Source organism: Carcharodon carcharias, chromosome 5 (genome assembly GCF_017639515.1).
Source record: "Carcharodon carcharias isolate sCarCar2 chromosome 5, sCarCar2.pri, whole genome shotgun sequence".
NCBI classification, from domain to species: domain Eukaryota; kingdom Metazoa; phylum Chordata; class Chondrichthyes; order Lamniformes; family Lamnidae; genus Carcharodon; species Carcharodon carcharias.
This window is the reverse complement of record NC_054471.1, coordinates 67,060,158-67,083,108: the sequence shown is the minus strand read 5'-3', so window position 1 is coordinate 67,083,108 and position 22,951 is coordinate 67,060,158. Positions and strand designations below refer to the sequence as shown.

The window sequence follows — 22,951 nt, the reverse complement described above, 5'->3', positions numbered from 1 at the left end:
AATAGACAGTCTGAACGTAAAAAGAACAAAACTGCTATTAAAACATTTAAATGAAGCTGATGCAGAACAGAGCATTTACCACTTAGTTGTCCAGCCTATGGAAAGCAGTGTAAGAACTGTGATAAACTAAATCGCTTTGTTCAGCTATTAAGTTGAAGAAAGTGCACACAATTGCAGATGATGACACAGGCAATGAAAGTGAACTTTTCCTTGGTGCAGTAACAACAAATTCCAAAGGAGATGAATGGAAGGTTGATTTAAAAATTGCCAATATGAATTTCAAGCTTGACACAGGTGCACAAGCAAATGTCATTTCCATAAGCCTGTATCAACAGATAAGCAAAGAAAAACAGCTAACTAAAGCAAAAGTGAAGCTGTCTACTTATACGGGAAAAAATTGCAGTAGAAGGCAAGTGCACACTTGAAGTGAACTCCAAAAAACAGTCTCAAGCACTTCCATTCATAGTGGCGAAAACTGATGCAAAACCCATTCTTGGAATCAAAGCTTGTGAAAATCTGAAGCTAATCAAGAGAATAATGACTGTCACCACTGAGGACATCCTGAGCGAGGATAAAGATGTGTTCCAGGGGATTGGCTGCCTAAAAGGAGAACGCACCATCAAGATTGACGAAACTGTGACACTCAAAATACACCCGCCCAGGAAAATACCAGTAATACTGAGAGATTGACTGAAAGCAGAGTTGGGCAGAATGGAGAAACTTCACATCACTAAGAAAATTGAAGAGCCGATAAAGTGGGTTAATTCAGTTGAAATTGTAGCAAAATCAGATGGGAATCTTCAAGTCTGTCTGGATCCCAGAGACCTAATCCAGGCAGTACAAAGAGAGCATTACCAGCTGCCTACGGTAAGAGAGATCACGTGTAAGCTAGCTGATGCTAAATATTATTTAGTCTTGGATGCGAGTTCAGGCTTCTGACAGGTCAAACTGGATGAACACAGCTCCTGTCTCTGTACCTTCAGCACACCATACGGGCGATACAGGTTTTTACACTTACCTTTTGTTATTAGTTAAGTATTAATTCAGCTCTGGAGGTGTTCCACAGAACAGTGAAGCAGCTGTTTGAAGGGTTAGAGGGTGTGGAAACCTAAATTGATGATGTGCTGGTCTGGGGAGCCTCACAAGAAGGACACAACCACAGACTGAGGCAGGTGCTGGCCGGAGCTAGAGAAAGGAACCTCAAGTTGCAGAAGTAAAAGTGCAAAGTAGGTCTTCCTGAAATCAAGTATTTGGGACATGTGCTAACAAGTAAGGAACTAAAGCTGGACCTGAATAAAATTGTATCAATCGTGAACATGCCACTTCCAGAATGTAAGAAAGACTTGGAGAGGTTTTTAGGAATGGTGAGCTATCTTGGGAAATTCATTCCAAACATGTCAGACCTGACAGCACCTCTCAGAGAACTTCTACAAAATGATGTGGAATGGCACTGGGAACAAAGTCACCAGAAAGTTTTGACCAGCCTGAAGAATACTGATCCAGGCACCAATGCTAAAGTATTACAATGTCAGTCAGCCGGTCAAAATCTCAGTGGACGCTTCAAAGACTGGCCTGGGAGCTGTCCTCTTGCAAAATGAGGTACCAGTGGCAAACGCTTCAAAGGCAATGACTGAAACACAGCAGCGGTATGCCCAAATAGAGAGAGAAATTCTAGCAATTGTGTTTGGCCTAGAACACTTCCACCAGTTTGTCTTTTTTTAGAGTCTGATCATAAATCTTTGGAAGCTATACTTAAAAAGCCCCTGAACTGTGCACCACCAAGAACCCAGAGATTACCAATGCGTCTGCAGAAGTACCAGGTCAGAGTTAAACACAAACCGGGCAAGGAAATGTACATCGCAGACACTCTGTCATGTGCATACCTACCCATCACAGAGGAAGAGGATAAAGAAACGGAAGCACAGGTTCACATTCTGACAAAGAACTTACCTGTGGCTGTAACCAAACTGGATGAGATCAGGGAAGTGACCAAGAACAACGCCACCCTGAGAAAACTGCAGCAGATTGTGCAAACTGGCTGGACCACACACCGGAGCCGAGCACCTTCTGCTGTACAAGAGTAATGGAACTTTCATGAGGAACTTCATGTAGCCGAAGGGATACTTTTCAAGGGGGAAAAGATCATAATTCCTGCAACACTGAGAAAAGAAATGCTGCAGTGCATACATGAAAGTCACCTCGGCATTGAAACATGCAGGAGAAGAGCTCGAAATGTAATGTATCGGCCTGGAACGGGAGCACAAATCGGGGAAATGATGAATGTGTGTGCAGTGTGCCAAAAGTACAGTGAGTCGCAACAAAAAGAACCACTGCAACCACACACTGTTCCAGAGAGGCCCTGGCAGAAAATTGGAGTGGACTTGTTCACATTTGACAACAGTACCTACTAGCAGTAGATTATTACTCAAAGTTTTTTGAGTCTGTGCTGCTGAAAAATGATAGTAAAAGCATCATTGTAATAAATTACTTAAAATCAATTTTTGCTCGCCATGGCATATCTGAAGTGCTCATCTCAGATAATGGTCCACATTTCTCTGACACTGAGTTCCACACATTTGCACAGGGCTGGAAGTTTGCCACACTATGTCAAGTCCCAAATATCCACAATCCAACCCATTATCTGCGATGAGCACTTCAGGTATGCCATGGCGAGCAAAAATTGATTTTTTGGTGGAATGTAACATGCAGACCTTAAAATACCTATGGAAGAAGGCAAAGGTGGTTGGAAGAGACCCCTACCTGGGTCTGCTGGATTTCAGGAATACTCTGTTAGAAGGTATTGGATCATTTCCAGCACAGCTCCTGATGGAGAGAAGACTAAGAACTAAGCTTCCAACTGTGCCCCAGTGGTTATTTCCACAGCCAGTGAGCTGCGGTGTGCAGGACCTGCTCAAACTGAGACAGCTGAAGCAGAAACAGCACTTTGATCGAGGCGCCTGACCTTTGCCTGACCTGATCATGGGAGAGACAGTGAGGATTCAGCATGAAGGGATCTGGAATCCTGCTGTTGTCACAGGAATCACAGGAGAGCCAAGGTCTTACATAGTGCAGACTCCAAATGGACAACAGTACAGGAGAAACTGGAAATTCTTAGAGAAAGCAAATGAAACGCAACCCTGTTCTGAACCAGATTTTGTAGCTGAAGATCAAAAACCAGAATGCACCAGTGAAGCAACAGATAACCAGACAAAGCCTGAGAATCCTGAGAACTATCCAAGGGGTGATAGTGACACAGAGCTGGAGAAGGCCCCTTGTCCTTCAAAATCACCTTTGTCATCATTCAGAACATTCAGTGGAAGAATTGTGAAAAAAACCACAGAGATACAGAGATGAGTAAAAGACAAAAAAGACTGATCAAAACAGTGAGAAAGAATAGATAAGAGACTTTGTATACTCAAGTTGTGTAGAAGGTTTTTTTTTAAAAAAAAGGGAAATTTCATGATAAGAGTTGATTGTGGTGTGGACTCCAGTATTAGATATTATATAGTACTCTGTACTAGATAGGGGTTCACCTGACCTGGGGAGTTGAAGTCAGACAACACATGTTGGAACCTGTCTTGATAGAATTGCAGATATGTGTTTATGTTAGGAAAATGTGTTATCAATAAAGTTACCTCAGCTACAATGTCGATGGCCTGTGTGCATCATCGAAACAAAAAAAAAACACTGAGGAGGAGCAGGAATGCTCATCATGGCCACACAAGGGACGTCTGGCATCTTCTGCCCCAGATTACCCTCTCCCCGGCCAAGAGGCCCTGAGGACTCTCTCCCAGATTTACCTTAGCACTGGCAGCTTTCATTCGGTGCCAGCAGAAAGGTTCTGTGCTGCCCAATCTTCACAGTGTCACAGAATTGTTACAGCCATTCGGCCCATCCTGTCTGCACTGCCTCTCCGAATTAACAATTTACCTTTTGCCATTCCCCTGCCTTCTCCTTGTAACATTCTCCCTTTGCAGGTCACAGTCTTATTCCCTTTTGAATGCTTTAATTGAACTTGCCTCCACCACACTGTCAGACAATGCAATCCAAACCATAATTGCTCAGTGCAGGAAAAACTTTTCCTCATGTTGCTTTTGCTGCTTTTACCAAATACTTTAAATCTGTGCCCTCTCATTCACAATTCTTTTATGAGTGGGAACAATTTCTCCCTATCTACTCTGTCCAGATCCTTCATGATTTTGAATACCTCCATTAAATCTCCTCTTTGCCTTCTCTTCTCCCAGGAAAACAGTCCTAACTTCTCCAATCTATCCTCATAACTGAACTTCCTCATTTCTGGAACCATTCTTGTGAATCTTTTCTGCACCCTCTCTAATGCATTCATTGCCTGTCGGCAGCTGCTTTACACCCAAAGCCAACATGCAGCTGACTGGTGGCACTGGAATGAGGCATAGTCGTTAAAATTCAATGGGACTTTGACTCGAATTCCCAGGCAGAAGTGTGATCCACTCCCACCAATTACCTGCTGGGAGTTACAACTGCCTTCCAGAACCAGCCACCTCCATGCCAGTTCTGTTAGAGCTCAATGGCACATATATGCAATACTTCTTTTAATAAAGCATTGACAAATATTAACGTTTCATATAATAATTCAGAAAATATGTTTTAAAATGTTAGTTCTTATTCAAATTCTATTTTCTGATACTAACTTGTCAATGCTTTATTGTTGTGATATGGAAACTTTAAGGGTTTGTACCAGAGATGGACCCTTTTTACTTTTTTATATGTATGATTATTTGTCATAGTCTCTTCGAGTCATAATGACAGAGGAGAAAGACATTGAGTTTTTGCTGGCTCTCTCTAGAGCAATCCAATTGGTTCCATTCTCCTGCTCCATCTAAGTAGCCTTGTAAGTTAATTTTCCCTCATTCCCATCGATCGTCTCTGCCTCCACCATCTTCACAGGCAGTGAGTTCCCGTCATAATTTTCCACACCCCATTCAAATCTCAGTATCACAGTATCTTTACAGTGCAGGAGGCCTTTCAGCCCATCGAGTCTGCACTGGCTCTATGAAAGAGCATTCCACCTAGTCCCACTCCCCTACCTTACCCCCGGAACCTTGCACGTTCTCTCTTTTCAGGTAGCAATCTAATTCCCTTTTGAATACCTCGATTGAATCTGCCTCCACCACCCTTTCAGGAAGTTGGTTCCAGACTCCAACAACCCTCACTTCAAATTTACTCCTTTTGCCAATTATTTTGAATCTGTGCCCTCTAGTTCTTGATGTTCTCTTGAGTGGGGACAGTTTCTCACTATTTACCTTGTCCATACCCCTCAGGATCTTGAATACCTCTATCAAGTCTCCTCTCAGCTTTCTTTTCTCCAAGGAAGACAGTCCCAGCCTCTCCAATCTATCCTCAGAGCTTCAGTTCTTCATCCCAGGAATCATTCTTGTGAATCTCCTCTGTACTCTCTCCAATGCCTTCACATCCTTCCTCAAGTATGGCATCCAGAACTGGACACAGTATTCCAGATGAAGCTGAACTAGTGTCTTATACAAGTTCAACATGACCTCCTTACTCTTGTGCCCAATGCCTCTATTAATAAAGCCTAAAATACTATATTCTTTAGTAACTGCTCTCTCAACATGCCTTGCCATCTTTAATGCCCTTTGTACGTATACATCGATGTCCCTCTGTTCCTGCACCTCCTTTAGAGGCTCTCCCTTTGTTTTATACTATCTCACCATATCTTTCCTGCCAAAACTAGTCACCTTACACTTCACTGCATTGAACTTCACCTGCCACTCGTCTGCCCAATCCACCAACATGTCTATGGCCTTTTGAAGTTCAAGACTATCCCCATTACAGTTGACAACATTTCCAATCTTCATATCATCTGCAAATTTTGAAATCATGCCCTGCACACCACAGTCTAGGCCATTAATGTATATCAGGAGGAGCAAGGGATCCAACACTGACCCTGGAGAACTCTACCACAAACCTTCCTCCAATCTTAAAAACAACCATTCATCACTACTCCCTGTTTCCTGTCACTCAGCCAGTTTCTTATCCAAGTGCCTCCTTTCCCTTTTATTTCATGACCTAGAATTTTACTCACAAGTCTGTTGTGTGACACTGTATCAAGTTCGTTTTGAAAATCCATATACGCCACATCAACAGTGTTTCCTTTATCAACCTTCTCTGTTACCTCGTCAAAAAACTCCAACAAGTCAGTTAAACATGATATTCCCCTGATGAATTCACGCTGGTTTTCCTTAATTGCCAGCACTTGTCCAAGAAGTTATTGATTTTATCCCGTAATATTGGGCTGAATCTTTGGCTCGGCGAGCAGGTCCTGCCCCCGCTCGCTGAGGTGTAAAATGACAGGGGGTGATGGCGGGTGTGCGTCCTGACCTCACCACGTGTCATTTAGATTTTCAATTCAGTGGTCGCGCAGCCGAACTGTCAAAGGTCTGTTAAGGCCATTAATGAACTAATTAAATTATTCAGAAAGCTGCTCGTCCAACCTTAAGGTCGGCGGGCAGGCAAAGAGCCCAGGCGGCCTTCACATTTTTCATGGAACCTCATCCAAGGGCAGGATGAGATTTCATGAAGGGTTTATAAATTAAATAAATTTTTTCATTAAAATTCATTAACATGTCCCAGCTCATGTGATACTGTCACATGAGGGGACATGTCTTAAAAATTTTTTTTTTCTTTCTTAAAATTTTTGGAACTTAAATTAATCCCTCTGATGCAGCTCTGTGCTTCAGGGAGATTTCTGCGCTCTTGCGCATGCGTGAAAGAGCGCAGACCCCAACTCAGGCAACCCTCCCACCGCCGCCCCCCCCACCGCCTGCACAGAGAGCGCTCAGCACTTCCGGGCGCACATCACGCTGGGTGGGTCTTAATTGGCCCACCTACATAAAATGGTGGCGTGGACCCCGCACAATCCCCCAATGGGGGGAAAATTCTACCCATTGTTCACAGAGGTTTCCCTACCACTGAGGTCAAACTCACTAGTGTGTAGTTGCCAGCTTTATCCTCGCCCCCCTTTTTGAACAAGGGTGTACCATTCGCAGTTCCCTAGTCCTCTGGCACCTCCTCTGTGTCTAAGGAAGACTGGAAGATTATCTCTAGTGTCCCTGCAACTTTCACTCTCACATCCCTCAGTACCCTTGGATGCATCTCATCTGGTCCTGGTACTTTATCTTTCCTCTCGATTGTAAGTTCTTCTAGTGCACCAGTTACCTCCTCCTTCACTTCAGCCTGGATAGCAAGTTCTTCCTTTATAAAGACAGAGGCAAAGTATTTGTTCAACACCTCTGCTATTTTTCCAGCCTCCACCTGCAAACCCCCCTTTTTTATTCCTACTCAGCCCTACTCTTTCTTTTACCACCATTTTATTGTTTACATGCTTATAGGAGACCTTGGGATTCCCTTTTATGTTCACTGCCAGCCTCTTTTCATGCTCTCTCCTTGCTTTTCTTATTATTCTCTTTACTTCCGCTCTGGTCCTTCTATATTCAGCCTGATTCTCCATTGTATTTTCTACCTGACATCTGTCATATGTGCACTTCTTCCTTTTCTTCTTTACTTCTATCTCTCTCATCATCCAGGGTGCTCTGAATTTATTTGTCCCACCTTCCCCCTTCAAGGAAATATACTTTAAACATTGCCTGCAATACTTTTTCTTTGAAGGTGGCCTTTTATTCAGCCACTGTCTTTTCTGCCAACATTTGATTCCAACTCACTCGACTCGGATGCATTCTCATCCCATCAAAGTTGGTTTTCCCACAATTCATTATCCCTGCTCTAGACTTTTCTCAGTCCTTTTCCATTATTAACCGAAACCTTATGATACAATAGTCACTGTCCCCTAGAGGCTCCTTCACTGATATTTGATCCACTTGGGCCAACTCATTCCCCAGAACCAGGTCTAAAAGTGCATGTTCTCTCATTGGACTCAAAACATACTGCTGCAGAAAATTATCTTGAACACATTCCAGGAACTCTCGCCCCTCTTGTCCTTTTGTACTACTCCTATCCCAGCCTCTATTTGGATAATTGAAGTCCCCCATTACAATTACTCTATAATTCTTGCACATCTCTGTAACTTCTTTGTAAATTTCTTTCTCCACATCCCTTCCACTAGTTGGTGATCTATATACTAAACGAATCAATGTTATTGCACCTTTCCCACTCCTTACCTCTAGCCAGAGAGATTCTGTCCTTGACCCCTCTGGAACATCCTCTCTCTGCAGTACCGTAATGCCATCTTTAACCAATATTGACCCCCGCCTCCCTTTTCTTCCTTTCCTGTTTTTCCTGAACACCTTGCACCCAGGAATATTTAACGCCCAGTCCTGTCCTTCTTTGAGCCAGGTCATTGTTATAGCAATATCATAATTCCATTTGTCACCCTGTGCCTGCAGTTCACCAATCATATTAATCATACTCCGGACATTCACATACATGCACCTTAATCCTGATTTACGCTTTTTCACTTTTCCGCTTGCTCTGACCCCATCTAATAACTTACTATTACCTACTCGAATTTTATCAAACCCTCCAAATATTCTACATATCTTGATACTATTCTCTGATATATCCTCATTATCAGTTGATACTTTTCTACTTCCCACTGTCAGTTTTTCTCCTTTCCTCTCTAAATTTCCCCTCAGGTTCCCATCCACCTGCCGATCTAGTTTAAACTCTCCCCAACAGCACTAGCAAACATCCCTGTGAGGACACTAGTCCCACTCCTGTTAAGGTGTAACCCGGCTTTCTTGTACAGGTCCCACCTGTCCCAGAACTGATTCCACTGCCTCAGAAATCTAAAGGCTTCCCTCCTTCTCCACCTCTCCAACCATGTGTTGAACTGCTCAATCTTCCTATTCTTATGCTCACTAGCATATGGCACTGGAAGTAATCCTGAGATTACTGCTCTTGAGGTCCTGCTTTTTAATTCCCTTCCTAACTCCCTAAATCTGCTTTCAGGAACTCATCTCTTTTCCTACCTATGTCATTGGTCCCAATGTGGACCACAACAGCTGGCTGTTCACCCTCCCCCAAAAAGAATGTCCTCCAGCTGCTCTGTGACATCCTTAATCTTCTTTGCTCTGAGGAGAACAACCCCAGCTTCTCCAGCCTAACACTGTAGTTAAAATCCCTCATCACTGGAACCATTCTGGTAAACCTCCTCTGCACTCTCTCCAGGACCCTCACATCTTTGCTAAAGTCTGGTGACCAGAACTGGATGCAATACTCTAATTGTGGCCTAACCAGAACTTTATCAAGGTTCAGCCTAACTTTCCTGTTTTTTTTATTCAATGCCTCTACTTATGAAGCCCAAGATCCCATATACTTTGCGAACGACTCTCATTTCATTTAAAACATATGTGTTTTAAAGATTTTCTTCATGCTACACCAAATATCTGTCATTCTATCAACTAAAATGTGAAGTGCTACACTATAATGCAAGGCCGGATTCTCATGGGTCTTTAGTTTAGTTTAGGCTTTAAAATTTATTTATGAGAAGCGAGAGTCACTGGCAAGTACACCACGTGATCAAGAAGGCTAATGGAATGCTATCTTTTATTATGAGAGGAATTGAACATAAAAGTAAGGATTTTATGCGTCAGTTATACAGGGCATTGGTGAGACCGCACCTCAAATACTGTCTGTAGTTTTAGTCTCCTTATTTAAGGAAGGATGCAAATGTGTTGGAGGCGGTTCAGGAGTGGTTTACTAGATTGATACTTTGAATAAGTGGATTGTCTTATGAGGAAAGATTGGGCTTGTTTCCATTGGAGGTTAAAAGATTGAGGGGTGATTTGATTGAAGTATATAAGATCCTGAACAGTCTTGACAAGGTGGACATGGAAAAGATGTTTCTTCTTGTGGGTGAAACCAGAACTAGGAGGCACTGTTTTAAAATTAGGGGTCATCTTTATAGGACAGTGTTGAGGAGAATTTTTTTCTCTCAGAGGGTTGTGTGACTTTGGAACTCTGCTTCAGAAGGTGGTGGAAGCGGGGTCATTGAATATTTTTAAGGCGGGGGAGATAGATTCTTGTTAGACAAGGGAATCAAAGGTTATTGGGGGTAGATGGAAATGTGGAACTCGAAACATAAGCAGATCAGCCAAGATCCTATTGAATGGCAGAGAAGGCTCAAGGGGCCGAATGGCCTACTTCTGCTCCTAATTCATATGCTTATATTTATTGCCCATCATAAATCTTGAGAAGGTGATGGTGGGACATCTTCTTGAACCTCTGCTGTCCATCTGCTGTAGGTACACCCTCAGTGCTGCTAGGGAGGGAGTTCCAGGATTTGATTTAGCAACAGTGAAGGAACAGCGATATAGTTCCAAGTCAGGATGGTGTGTGGCTTAGTGGGGAACTTGCCAGTGATGGTGTCCACATACATCTTCCACCTTTGCTCTAGATGGTAGAGGTCATGAGTTTGGAAGGATTATTGAAGGAGCTGTTGCAAGTGGCTGCAGTGCACCTTGTAGATGGTACACACTTCTGCTGCTGTGTCGGCAGTGGATGGAGTGAATCTTTAAGGTGGCGTATAAACTGCTAACTAAGCGAGCTACTTTGTTCTGGATGGTATTGAGTTTGTTGAGTTGTTGGAGATGTACTCATCCAGGCAAGTGGAAGGTATTATATCACACCCCTGACTTGTGCTTATTAGATGTTTGGGGAGTCAGAAAGTGAATTATTCACCAGAGAATTCCCAGCCTCTGACCTGCTCTTGTAGCCACAGTATTTATATGGCTATTCCTATTCAGTTTCTGATATTAGTCTCTGCAGAGGTTTTACTACATGTATACATCTCATCATATGTGGAATTATATCAGCACTGCAGGATAATTTAATTGAGGCCCATCCTATTTATCCTTTGATCCATGTTGTCTCCAGATGCTTACACTGACGATGACCTCATGCTATACTGGAAGAGTGGCAATGAATCATTAACGACAGACGAAAAGATTTCTCTATCACAGTTCATGATACAAGAATTTCGCACAACCACAAAGCTGGCCTTTTACAGTAGTACAGGTCGTACATTTATTCTAAGTTCTTTTTAGAGAGATGCTTTTCTTTTCAAATTCATATTTTAATTTGTATATTTTTTAACTTAAAGCAATTATATCTTGGATCCTTTCTGAATTTGTATTTTTGGTGCTATCTTTTCCAGGGAGGGTGGGGCGGAGGGGTTGGGTGTCGGTGGAGGGAGTGAGTGGCAGGGAGCAGGTGCAGGGAGATGTGTGGATGGGGGGGAGGTGTTGAAGTCAAACTTCACTGCATTAATAAAGCAAAAGACTATATTGGACAAAAAGAAAATCAACCAAAATGAGCAATTTTCAAAACTTCACCTTTTTCATTTGGGTTAGAATTTTACGACAGCGGGATTTTACGTTGCCGCTGAAGTCAATGGGATTTATAATGGCTCACTGCATTTTACAGCTCTTTCCCCACTGAAACGGGGCCGTAAAGTTTTGCCGTTGGAGTTCAGTAGCGTGCTTGAATAAGTTGCCTGGTCCAGATGGCTTGCATGGGTTGCCAAAGGAAATGGGAGTGGAGAGAGTGGAAGGACTTGCCATAATCTTCCAATCTTCCCTAGATGCAAGGGAGGTGCCAGAGGATTGGAGAGTGGCAAATGTGACACCCTTGTTCACAAAAGGTTGTAAGGATATTCCTAGTAACTGCATGTTGGTTAGTTTAACATAAGTGGTGGGTAAGGTTTTAGAAACTTGGAGATGTTGAGTTAATTGAGGATAGCCAGCACAAATTTGTAAAAGGCAAATCATACATGACTAATCTAATTGAATTTATTGATGCAGGAAATACAATGGATATTGTCTTTATGGATTTTAAGAAAGCATTTGACAAAGTACCACATAAAAGGCTGGTTAACAAAATTGCAATTCATGGAATAGCAGGGTCAGTATCAGCTTGGACAAAGAAAATTGGCTTAAGGACAGAAAGCAGTGAGTTCTTGTAAATGGCTGTTTTTCAGATTGGCATATGGCAGACAGTGATGTTCTCCAATGCTCAGTACTGGGACTACTACTTCTTTTCACACATATAAATGAATTTGGATATTGGAATACAATGTAAAATTTTAAAATTTGCTAATGCTTCAAAACCAGGAAGTGTATCTGACTCTGAGGATGATACCAATCAACTGCAACAGGACATAGATAGGCCAGCAGAGTGGTTAGACAAGTAGCAGATGGAATTTAATACAGGGAAATGTGACGTGATGCACTTGATGGAAGAACTAAGGAGAGGCAATATATACTTAATGGCAGAGTTCTAAAGAATGTGCAGGAACCTGGGGGTTCATGTGCAAAGATCTTCCAAGGTGGCAGGACATATTGAGAGAAAAGAAAGCATATAGGTCTTGGCCTTCATAAGTAAAGCTATTGAGGGAAACTATGCTGAACCTGTATAAAGCTCTGGTTAGGCCACAACTATTGCGTCCAGTCCTGTTCACCACACTTTAGGAAGGATGTGAGGGTCCTTGAAAGCGTGCAGAGGTAATTTACCAGAATGGTTCCAGGGATGAGGGACTTTAGCTGCAAGGTTAAGTTGGAGAACCTGGTTTGTTCTCATTGGACTAAAGGAGATTTGATAGAGTTGTTACAAGATTATGACAGGTTTATAGATAACGTAGACAAAGAAAATCTGTTCCCATTAGGAGATGGTACAAGGACTAGGGGACACAGGCTTTAAGGTTTTGGGCAAGAGATGCAGGGGGAGATGTGAGGAAGAATTGTTTTATGCAGCGAGAACCTAGAGCTCTTACGAAGAACATGAATGATTTCAAAGGAAATTGGATGGGCATTTCAGTGAAATAAACTTATACGGGATGGGGACATAGCGATGGAACAGGACTGATTGGATTGCTCCACAGAGAGCTGGCATAGACTTGATGGGCAGAATGGCCTCCTTCCATGCTGTAATGACTCTGTCTCTGGGATTTTTCAGTACCCAGCAGGAAATGGGATGTGGAACCAGAAGCCGGTATGATAAAATATTCCATGTTTTGATAGCTCTGTTGAACAACTCTTCCCCTTCACTTTCCATTGCTATTTCTGAGTTGAAGGGCTCTTGCTACTGACTAACAAAACAGTGAAAACAATCACTGGGATTTTATCGGGTGGACAGGGGTCTCGCTCACTAGTTGGTAAATCGGTTGGAAGACCCTGTCAGATCTGTAGGGGTTGGGGGGGGCCCAAAGGAATCAAGTACCTTCAGGTACTTAATTGCTGCTGTTAGGTCTTCCCTGCAACTGAGGTCCCTGGCGACAGAAGTCTCGCCTACCTAGAGCTAGCTAATCAGAGGCAGTGCCAGCAGGAGCTTTCAGCAGTCAGCCCCCTGCTCAATGCCGGATACCTTGATCGGGCATAGGGTGCCTGATAGCGCAGACTTGATGGGTCTAGTGGCCTCCTTAGATGCTATAATGTGGCTGCAATTTTTTTCTGGGACCCAGCCCCAGACAAGGTTTGCTAGGCAGCCTTCCAAGGGCGAGGGAAACCCGTGTGGCCTCTATTAAATCCCTGAGCCACCACTACCTTATGGATTCTTTCATGGGATGAGGACATCACTGGCAAGGCCCAGCATTTGTTGCCTGTCCCTAATTGCCCTTGAACTGAGTGGCTTTTAGGCCATTTCAGAGGGCAGTTAAGAGTCAACCACATGGCTGTGGGCCTGGAGTCACATGTAGGCCAGATCAGGTAAGGACAGCAGATTTCCTCCCTTAAAGGGCATTAGTGAACCTGATGGGTTTTTATGACAATTGATGATAGTTTCACAGTCACTGTTCAGGTTTCAATTATAGAATCTAAATCCCACCAGCAGCTGTGGTGAGGTTTGAACCCTTGTCCCCAGAGCGTTAGCCTAGACTTCTGGGTTACTAGCCCAGTGACTTTACCACTACACCACAGAGTGACACCACCACTACCTTATGGGTGGGCTCAGGGATAATGGGTGTCAATTGGCTCATTAATGAGCCGAATTCACATCCTGCCACCAGCGGCTGAGAATCCCGATTCAGTCCCTTTTGCCCTCAGACCTAATCAGGAGAGATTTCCCGCCACCGTGAGACTGATACCCACCTCTCCCACAATTAAGTGGGTCTGGCCATCATTGTTCCTGTTGCGAGGGACTGCATAAAATCCAGCCCCACCTCTCACTGTTTACCCTCAAAATCTTTCATAAATGTTATAACTTCTTTTAGACCAACCTTTACCCTTCCCTAGTTCAGTAAAAATATGCCAATTTTTCAAGCCTTTTTTCATAACTGTAGCCTCTCATTCCGGATGAGATTTGCACACTTCCTTGATATAGTGCAAGACTAACAAAGGAAGATGATTGAGGGGCCTCAAAAGGCAGAAGAGGCTTGTACTTGGCTGTCTGTCCCCACTGCCATCTTACAGACAGTGGTTCCAGGAAGGGGTGTAAAGTTCACAGGGACACGGTCCTTTCTGACTCTACTATCATTCATATGCTGCACTGTGGGCAGGGCAGTGGTCCTGTCGAGGTTGGAGAGCAAAAATTCAGGTCAGACAATGAGACAGCTGGAGATCTCACCACCCAAATTTTCCCTTGTTCTTCACTGTCATTCTGATTTTGGGTAGAATTATGGAGAAATATCAAGCCCCATGTCTTTTACCAAGCACCTTCTAACAATCCATCTATAAATATCTATCACATTCCATTTACCCATACACATTTTTGTCAGCACAACCGGGCATTGAAAGATCCCTGTTTATTTAAAACATCACTTTTCAAGGTGCTTTATCCCATATGATGAATGCAAGAAGTCACAGCAGAGTCAAAATAAACTGCTTAATAATTGATATGTTGGCTCATTTCTTACCTGTCTTGAACAGTCATGTAGCAATTTTGCTATCTTTTACTACCTTTATCATTTGCAAAGCTGTGTGAAAAATTCTAGTTAGTGTATCTGCTATTCCTCCCCTTGGACCCACAATATTCTAGGGTCCACAAACAATCCAGGGAATCTAAATCCAAGGCATGACATCTATATTTGTGGTTCGGTGCACTTGGACTAGTGATCACCCATATTTCCCTACCCTCTCGAGAACCACATTGTCCTTCTTTAGATAGTGGAAACCGAAATTGTAATTTTAAACAAGTTAAAATTACATTGTGGTGGTGCAATGGTATTGTCACTGGACTAGTAATCCAGAGACCAAGGATAATTGCTCTGGGGATCCTGGTTCAAATCCCACCATGACAGATGGTAAAATTTGAATTCAGTATAAAAAAAAAACTGGAATTAATAGTCCAATGATGACCATGAAACCATAGCTGATTGTTATAAAAACTCATCTGGTTCACTAATGCCCTTTAGGGAAGGAAATCTGTTGTCCTTACCTGGTCTGGTCAATGTGAAATGGCCTAGCAAGGCACTCAGTTCAGGGGAAATTAGGGATGGGCAATAAATGCTGGCCTAGCCAGTGATGTCCACATCCCATGAACAAATAAAAAAAACCTAAACAGGATATCTTGTTCAGTTTGAACTGCAAATGATCTGTATGTTAGATCTTCTCTTCACAGCACTGCTGTGTCATTGGGACATAATAATGACCATTTATCCCACATGTCAACCTACAGGTTGGTACAATCGACTGTACATCAATTTTACGCTGCATCGCCACATTTTCTTCTTTTTGCTACAAACCTACTTCCCAGCGACTCTGATGGTCATGCTGTCCTGGGTGTCATTCTGGATTGATCGCCGAGCTGTACCAGCCAGAGTTCCATTAGGTGAGGAAAGCAAAACCAAAGCAGCTACACCAATAAGATGCAGCAAACGTTTGTGCCCTGGTGAAATTCAGATTCAACTGATTAAGACCTTGAGGAAATATAAATAGGAGTGTAGGGAGGAACTCAGGCCAATCTGCTACCATGCTGCAGGGTGAAATCTATAGGGTGTTAACAGGTTGAAATGGCTTTTGAACTTTTCTAAAGAATGTAAAAATTTTCCCCACCCTTCTGTTCAATTCAGGCACTTACCTTTTCATAAATGGGGGTGAAAGGTGGTGCAAACCTCTTGCCAAGGTTGAAGGGGAGAGTGGAAAAGATATGCATGGTACTGAATCTGAGGCGAGTGGCAAAACCCTTATGTAATGGCTGCACATGGTGGATGTAATTAATAGAGTCATGTTTGCATTAACCCTGAGATATAAAAGGACCAAAGTGACTGTTGTAGCCTTGGCAGTCCCATGCTATGTATTCTAGCAGTAAATCAAAGTCTTCAAACTAGCTTCCTGCTTAAACTAAGCAAGCAGTTGTCCTCATTACTTTGCCAATAGACATACCAAGGCCAGCAGGTAAGGTTGGTGTCATAATCCAACCCCATTCATAACCCTTCTCTTCACTTATTGCATAGCACAGGACACTGCTGTTTGTATTTTGAGGTTTGTGCCTCCTGAGCTCCTGTAAAAGAACTCCTTTATATGTGCCTTCTTTCTCATGTGTTCCTTTTCTTCTGAAATCCTCCAAATGATTCTGTTACAATCTATTTCCTGGTGCTTTGGTGGGTAATAATGTTTTGGGAGACTATTTAAAACCAGATATAAGGTTATGAGTAAATAAAAATGACATCCTGACAATTTCATATCCAGAAATATTTCAGAAATATTGACATCATTGTTCATTTCAATATTTTGCAGCATTCTAGACTCTTAGTGCCAATGACGGGAATGGATAAATTTTCACTTTATTGGAGAGATTTCAGTGGATTGACTGGACACAGCAAATATTGGAAAATCAAGATGATTAGAGCACATGTCCCATTTGCTAGTATTTGCTGTGCACAGACTGAGGAAAATATCCTCTATCATTGTAGATTGTACAATTTGTCCATCCTGTTGAACATATAGTGACAGGCTTGTGGGACAATGTAAGAATGCTTGCTGAGTTACAATTTTTCAGAGATAATCACTATAACAATGCCGCAGCGATTAATCTCTCAATTACCGACATCCCCCTACCACCGCCCCCCACCCCCGCCCTGCCCACCGTCCACTCTGCCCCCATAATCATTACCTCGTCTTTCTTTCTAAATACTTTCTGCTCATTACTTTATAGTCATTGCTCCTCAGCTTTCCTTCTTTGTTCCTTTTAAGATCCTTTTTATCTCTCAAAATTAAGAGTCATTACATCTTCTTTTACTTTAACTTATTCTTTCCCAGAACTTGAGAACTGTGCAAATGACAAATTACTCAGTTTTCCATCCCTTCTGCAACCTATGAGTGTTTAAGCCCACATTTTCTATCAGCTCTTCTTAATTTACCTTATCTAAACTTTTTTTTGTCTTGATAATGTAATTATAGTTGATCTTGGTCCTTCTAGATTGCTCAGTTAAAAAAAGCTAGTAGATAACTGGATACATTTACATCAGTACAATTAGTTATCATTCATTTTGTCAGATTTCTTGTCTAAATTCTTGATTATAAATTGTGTCATTTGTAAAGCATGCTCTCTCCCTATAATTCCAGGTATAACGACAGTTCTAACTATGTCCACCATCATCACGGGCGTGAATGCTTCCATGCCAAGGGTGTCGTATATTAAAGCTGTGGACATTTACCTGTGGGTTAGTTTTGTGTTTGTCTTTCTCTCAGTGTTGGAGTACGCAGCTGTGAATTACCTAACTACAGTGCAAGAGAGGAAAGAAAGGAAACTCCGGGAAAAGGTGGGAAAATTATAATGTCTTTTGACTATTATTTTTGTTTTGTAGTGTTGAATCAACATATTAATCACCTGAGGTCCTTCCCTAGTATCTCTAATCGTTTGCACTAACATTTCTTTAAGGGCTTCCTTTAAAGGAGGGTAAAAAGATAAAGACCTGCATTTTTATTGAGGGGCTGAGGGAAGGTCATTAACCTGAAATGTTAATTCTGCTCCTGTCCACAGATGCTGTGTGACCTGCTGAACAATTCCAGAAATTTTTGTTTTTATTTCAGATTTCCAGCATCCTCAGTAATCATACAAACATACGAATTAAGAGCAGGATTAGGCCATTTGGCCTTTCAAGCCTGCTCTGCCATCAAATAAGATTATGGTTGATCTGATTGTGGCCCCAACTCCACATTACTGCCTACCTCCTATACCCTTCGACTCCCTTGTTAATCAAAAATCTATCTAATTCAGCCTTAAAAATATTCAATGACTGCGCCTCCACCACTTTCTGGAGGGAGTTCCACTGACCAATGACTCTCAGAGAAAAAGTTTTTTCTCATCTCCATCTTAAATGGGAGAACCCTTATTTTTAAACATCCTTTCAGCATCCACATTGCCAAGCCCTCTCAGGGTCTTATATGTTTCAATAAGATTGCCTCTCATTCTTCTAAACTCCAATGGATACAGGCCCAACCTGTTCAACTTTCCTCATAGGATAATCCCCTCATTCCAGGAATCAGTTGAGTGAGTTTTCTCTGAATTGCCTCCAAATACAATCATGTCCTTTCTTAAAGTAGAGACCAAAATTGTACATGGTACTCTAGATGTGGTCTCACTAATACCCCATACAACTGTAGCAAAACACCCCTACTTATATATTCCATTCCCCTTGCAATGAACAACATTCAATTTGCCTTGCTAATCACTTAATACTAACTTTTTGTGATTCATGTACCAGGACACTCAGGTCCCTCTGTATCTCAGAATTCTGTAATCTCCCCACATTTACATAATATGCTGTTTTTTTTATTCTTCCTGCCAAATTGCACAAGTTCATGTTTTCCCACATTATACTCCATCTGCCAAATTTTTGCCCACTCATCTAACCTATCGATATACCTTCGCAAACACCTTATTTCCTCTTCACAACTTACTTTATCGCCTATCTTTGTGTCATCAGCAGATTTAGCAACCATACATTTGATCCCATCATTCAAGTCTTTAATATAGATTGTAAATAAATGAGGTCCCAGCACTGATACCTGTGGCACTCCACTTACTACATCTTGTCAAGCCAAAAATGACCCATTTAAGCCTCTTTCCTTTTAGCTAACCAATCCTCTATCTATGCTAATACGTTACTCCCTACATCATGAGCTCTTATTTTACATAGTAACCTTTGGTGTGGCACCTTGTCAAATGCCTTCTGGAAATCTAAGTACAGCACATCCAGTGGTTCCTTGTTACTTCTTCAAAAGAAGGCTAATAAATTAGTCAATCATGATTTTCCTTTCACAAAACCATGTGGACCCTGCCTGATTGCATTGAGATTTTCTAAGTGCCCTGCTACAACTTCCTTGATAGTAGATTCCAGCATTTTCCCTATGACAGATGTTAAGATAACTGGCCTGTAGTTTCCTGCTTTCTGTCTCCTTAGTATCTTGAATAGAGGAGTTACATTCATTGTCTTCCAATCTGATGAGACCTTTCCAGAATCTGCTTTTGCTATTCTGATTTTGCAATTTTATAGAGCCTTATCAACTCTCTTGGGAAGGCCTTAAAATGCTTCACATGCATGGTAATTTTTGTTACTTAGGAATGCATGGCAACTGTTTGTGCACAGCATGGATCCCATAAATGGTAATCAGATGAAACACCAAATAATGGTAGAGATGGCTGAAGGAGGAATATTGGCCAGTACATCAGAAGAACTCACTACTCTTCTTCAAAAGAATGCCATAGGATCTGGGGTCTTGGTTTAACATCTCATTTGAAAGATGGAGCACTCCTTCAGTGGTCAACCTAGATTATGTGCTCAAGTCCCTGGAGTGGAGGGCAGATGGGCTTTGAATTAACTGCTTTTTCACCCTGAGGCAAGAGTGCTATCAACTGAGCTAAGCGGAGAGAACTTCCACTACCTATGCTAGATGGGATATTATGGAGTAAAATTTAAATATTAATTTAAAATAATTTGTAAATTTTTATTTTTGAAAATACTTCCCAGGATATATTTTATTCAAGTATTATTATTACTGAAGATATTTTACTGTTATTTTTATTCCTGACTTTAAATTGCATAAGAACATTGAATGAACAGCTCCAGAAAAAAAGACCATTTTGTCTTGGTGTCAGAATTCAAAAACAGATAGCTCAACTGATTTTCTTGCCAGTGCTTTTGTCATTCCACCTCATCTTTGCCATGTGTATATCACCCTATCCTACGTCTCAGGAATGTCATGCATTAATCTAACTATCGTCTTAACTGGAGAAGACTTGTGCATCTGTTCCTTGAGTTGACTGCAGTTTTCATCCAAGTTCAGGGACTCATTATATATGGAGTGAACTCTTGAACTTCTGCACTCTGTAGTGCGCACCTGTTGTTGAATTGTATGCGTTTATAAAGCTTTGTCAATATTTAACCCTGATATGACTATTTCTTTTTATAGAATAATTTCACAGGAGGTGGCTACTTGGCCAATCATGCCTGTGCCAGCTCTTTGAAAGAGCTACCAACTTTCCCCAAAGTCCTGCAAAAGTTTCCTCTTCAAAAATTGTTCCTTTATTTTGATCATTAATACAAACTTCTCCTGTTACAGCTACCATGTACGTGTGCAATACCTCAGCCAAGACCATTAATGGTAGAACGTACTTACAGTGATGGGGAAGTCAGCAACCTGGCTGAATTTGCTGCACCTGATTATATTCCACAAAATGGAGAAAAGCAGGACAGAAAGCTGGTAAATCCACCAATTGCTGATGAGCCAACTGAAAACAAGGAAAAAATCTTAAGGGGATACATTTGGATTGACACCCACATCATCGATAAATACTCCAGACTGATATTTCCAGTTGCTTATGCACTTTTTAATGTGATATATTGGTCTATTTATTTATAGAAATTTCTGCATGTAGAAGGTTTAAAGCCTTATCTTCCTTCCTCAGAGAGAACTTATTGGGATGGGGCAATGGTTTCAATTGGGATGTTTTTTAACTTCCAACTATGATGGGATCAAGCCAATCCCATGATCAGTCATATTCTAGCCTGAAATATGGTAAGTAGAACTGGATGATGTGTGAGTGGTTCAAAGTTTCCTATTCAGAGTGAGCTGAATTATGCGATATGTTGATTGGTAGATAGGTTTGGTCTAAATCATTTTAGATGTATTTCAGATAAGTTATTTTATTCTGAATTTTCCATAGGCACTTAATTTTTCCATTATAAGTTGTTCCATTATGAGAGCATATTGAAAGTTTCTAAGTTTTTTTCTAATATAGATAAGAAATCTTGCATTTGTTCTTCAACTCCTGTTTTTTATATTAAAAACATTATTTTTAAATGAAAGAATTCTTTGAAGGAGCCAGTGCATTGGATGCTACAAACCATTACATAGATACTGTTGGCCAACCATAGATTTTGGCTAACCATCTGCTTGTAGGCACTCAACACAGCCAATGATGTAAACCCTGTAGGGCAAGGCTTTATAATTAAGATTATCTGTGTCTACTTATCTACCATACAGTAAAAGCACAGCAATCTAAAATACACATCTTTCAGTTTAACATTGCCAAAGACTACAGATTAATCTTTGTTATTCAAGTATCGAAATAAACCACAGTATTAAATATATATTACTATATGTCTTAGTAAATACTCAGGTGACTATTATGCACTCCTAATCTAACAAAACTCCAGGTGGCAATTTTATAATGTTTTGTAACAGGCCACCTTGATTGCCAAGAGACCATAAAATCATGAGCTGAAAGTGCAGCAGACAGCATTTTATAGCCAAGAAACTTGGGCACTTTCCACCAACTGAATTGCAAGTGAATATAAGTCTTATTGTAAGTTGAAAATGATGTAATGATTGCTGGCCAGCTGCAATCCCACCCCTGAGCTCAACCATATAATGTAGGGGCTGATCAGCCTTTCCGCTGAAGTTGCATTCTTGCAGATAGATTACTGTATCAAACTATGATTAGAAACACAGCACTAATATTTGTTTACATTTGCTTTTTGTATCAGTTCTTCCTGCTATTGTTGGGGGGGGGTGGGGTACACTCTTTTTGTTTTCTCTTTGCACTATTTTCCTGCAGTATTGCTACTTGCAGCAAACAAAACAGTGAGGATGAAAATTCCTTTGGGCGTTCTACATATTTAGGCAAGGAAGAAGCATTCACAAAAAGCCAACAAATGCAGGTTCAGTGACATGTCAGGGGTTATATAAATTGTCTGCTATCCCAGGATCTTCATTTAATTACCCAGATCCAAATATGGAATATCAGAGGGTATCTTTGTTCAATGTTTCTACCATATAGTAGTACTATTTCTTGGAGGCTTACCTGAAGATAACTAGTACCACTAGGACAACTTTAGCTATGGCTACCTATTAAATATGTATGCCACTGGATCTTTCCAAACCACCAATATAAGCAAAATCCACCATTTGATGGATGCATTAGGCAAGTGACAGAAACTTCATTTACAAAGAGCAACATGTTCAACTTCTCTGAACACAGAACCCAGAATATATGTCTTGCATGCCAGGATCCCCAAGAAAACAGGGCATGTTGATGGCACCCAAGCGGTTCGATTCCTCTAGGTAGGGTTCCCTGAAATGCCGAACTGCAACCCCCCTTTCCCAGCTGTCACGAGGGGTTCGGTGTTGCACCACTCAATCACTTCCTTACAAACTTCATTTTTTGTCTTTACAGTGGGCCGCATTTTGTGGGGGTGGTCATGGAGTTGGGTGGGGCAGGGGTGGGGGGGATGGGCGTGGTGAGAAACAGCACATGGTGAATTGTCCGTGCTCGCTGTTGTTACCCGTCTGAAGCTGAGTGTCACTTCAGGGTGTAGGGCATGAGCAGATTGGCACGGAAATCCTTAGGTTGTGATCTGTTACTCAGTGCTCCAACACAGACGACATTGGGCTGATATCCACCTCCGTCCCCCCACAGACCAGCTAGCAATCAAATCAACGAGAAATTTCCTACTCTCACATCACTGTTAGAAACCCCATTAAGAGTTACAGCTTGTTCA

At 41.7% G+C, this 22,951-nt stretch overlaps 1 protein-coding gene across 1 annotated transcript in view; it reads left to right on the top strand.

The window, feature by feature from the left end:
• The window catches only part of LOC121277981 (gamma-aminobutyric acid receptor subunit rho-1-like), a 69,351-nt gene extending 48,541 nt beyond the window's left edge, over nt 1-20,810 (top strand). The window contains exons 6-9 of the mRNA XM_041187941.1: nt 10,891-11,031; nt 15,622-15,774; nt 17,511-17,707; nt 20,511-20,810. Coding sequence (XP_041043875.1) covers nt 10,891-11,031; nt 15,622-15,774; nt 17,511-17,707; nt 20,511-20,810 — 791 coding nt within the window. The remainder of the gene's footprint in view (nt 1-10,890; nt 11,032-15,621; nt 15,775-17,510; nt 17,708-20,510) is intronic.
• The last annotated feature ends 2,141 nt before the right edge of the window (nt 20,811-22,951 follow it).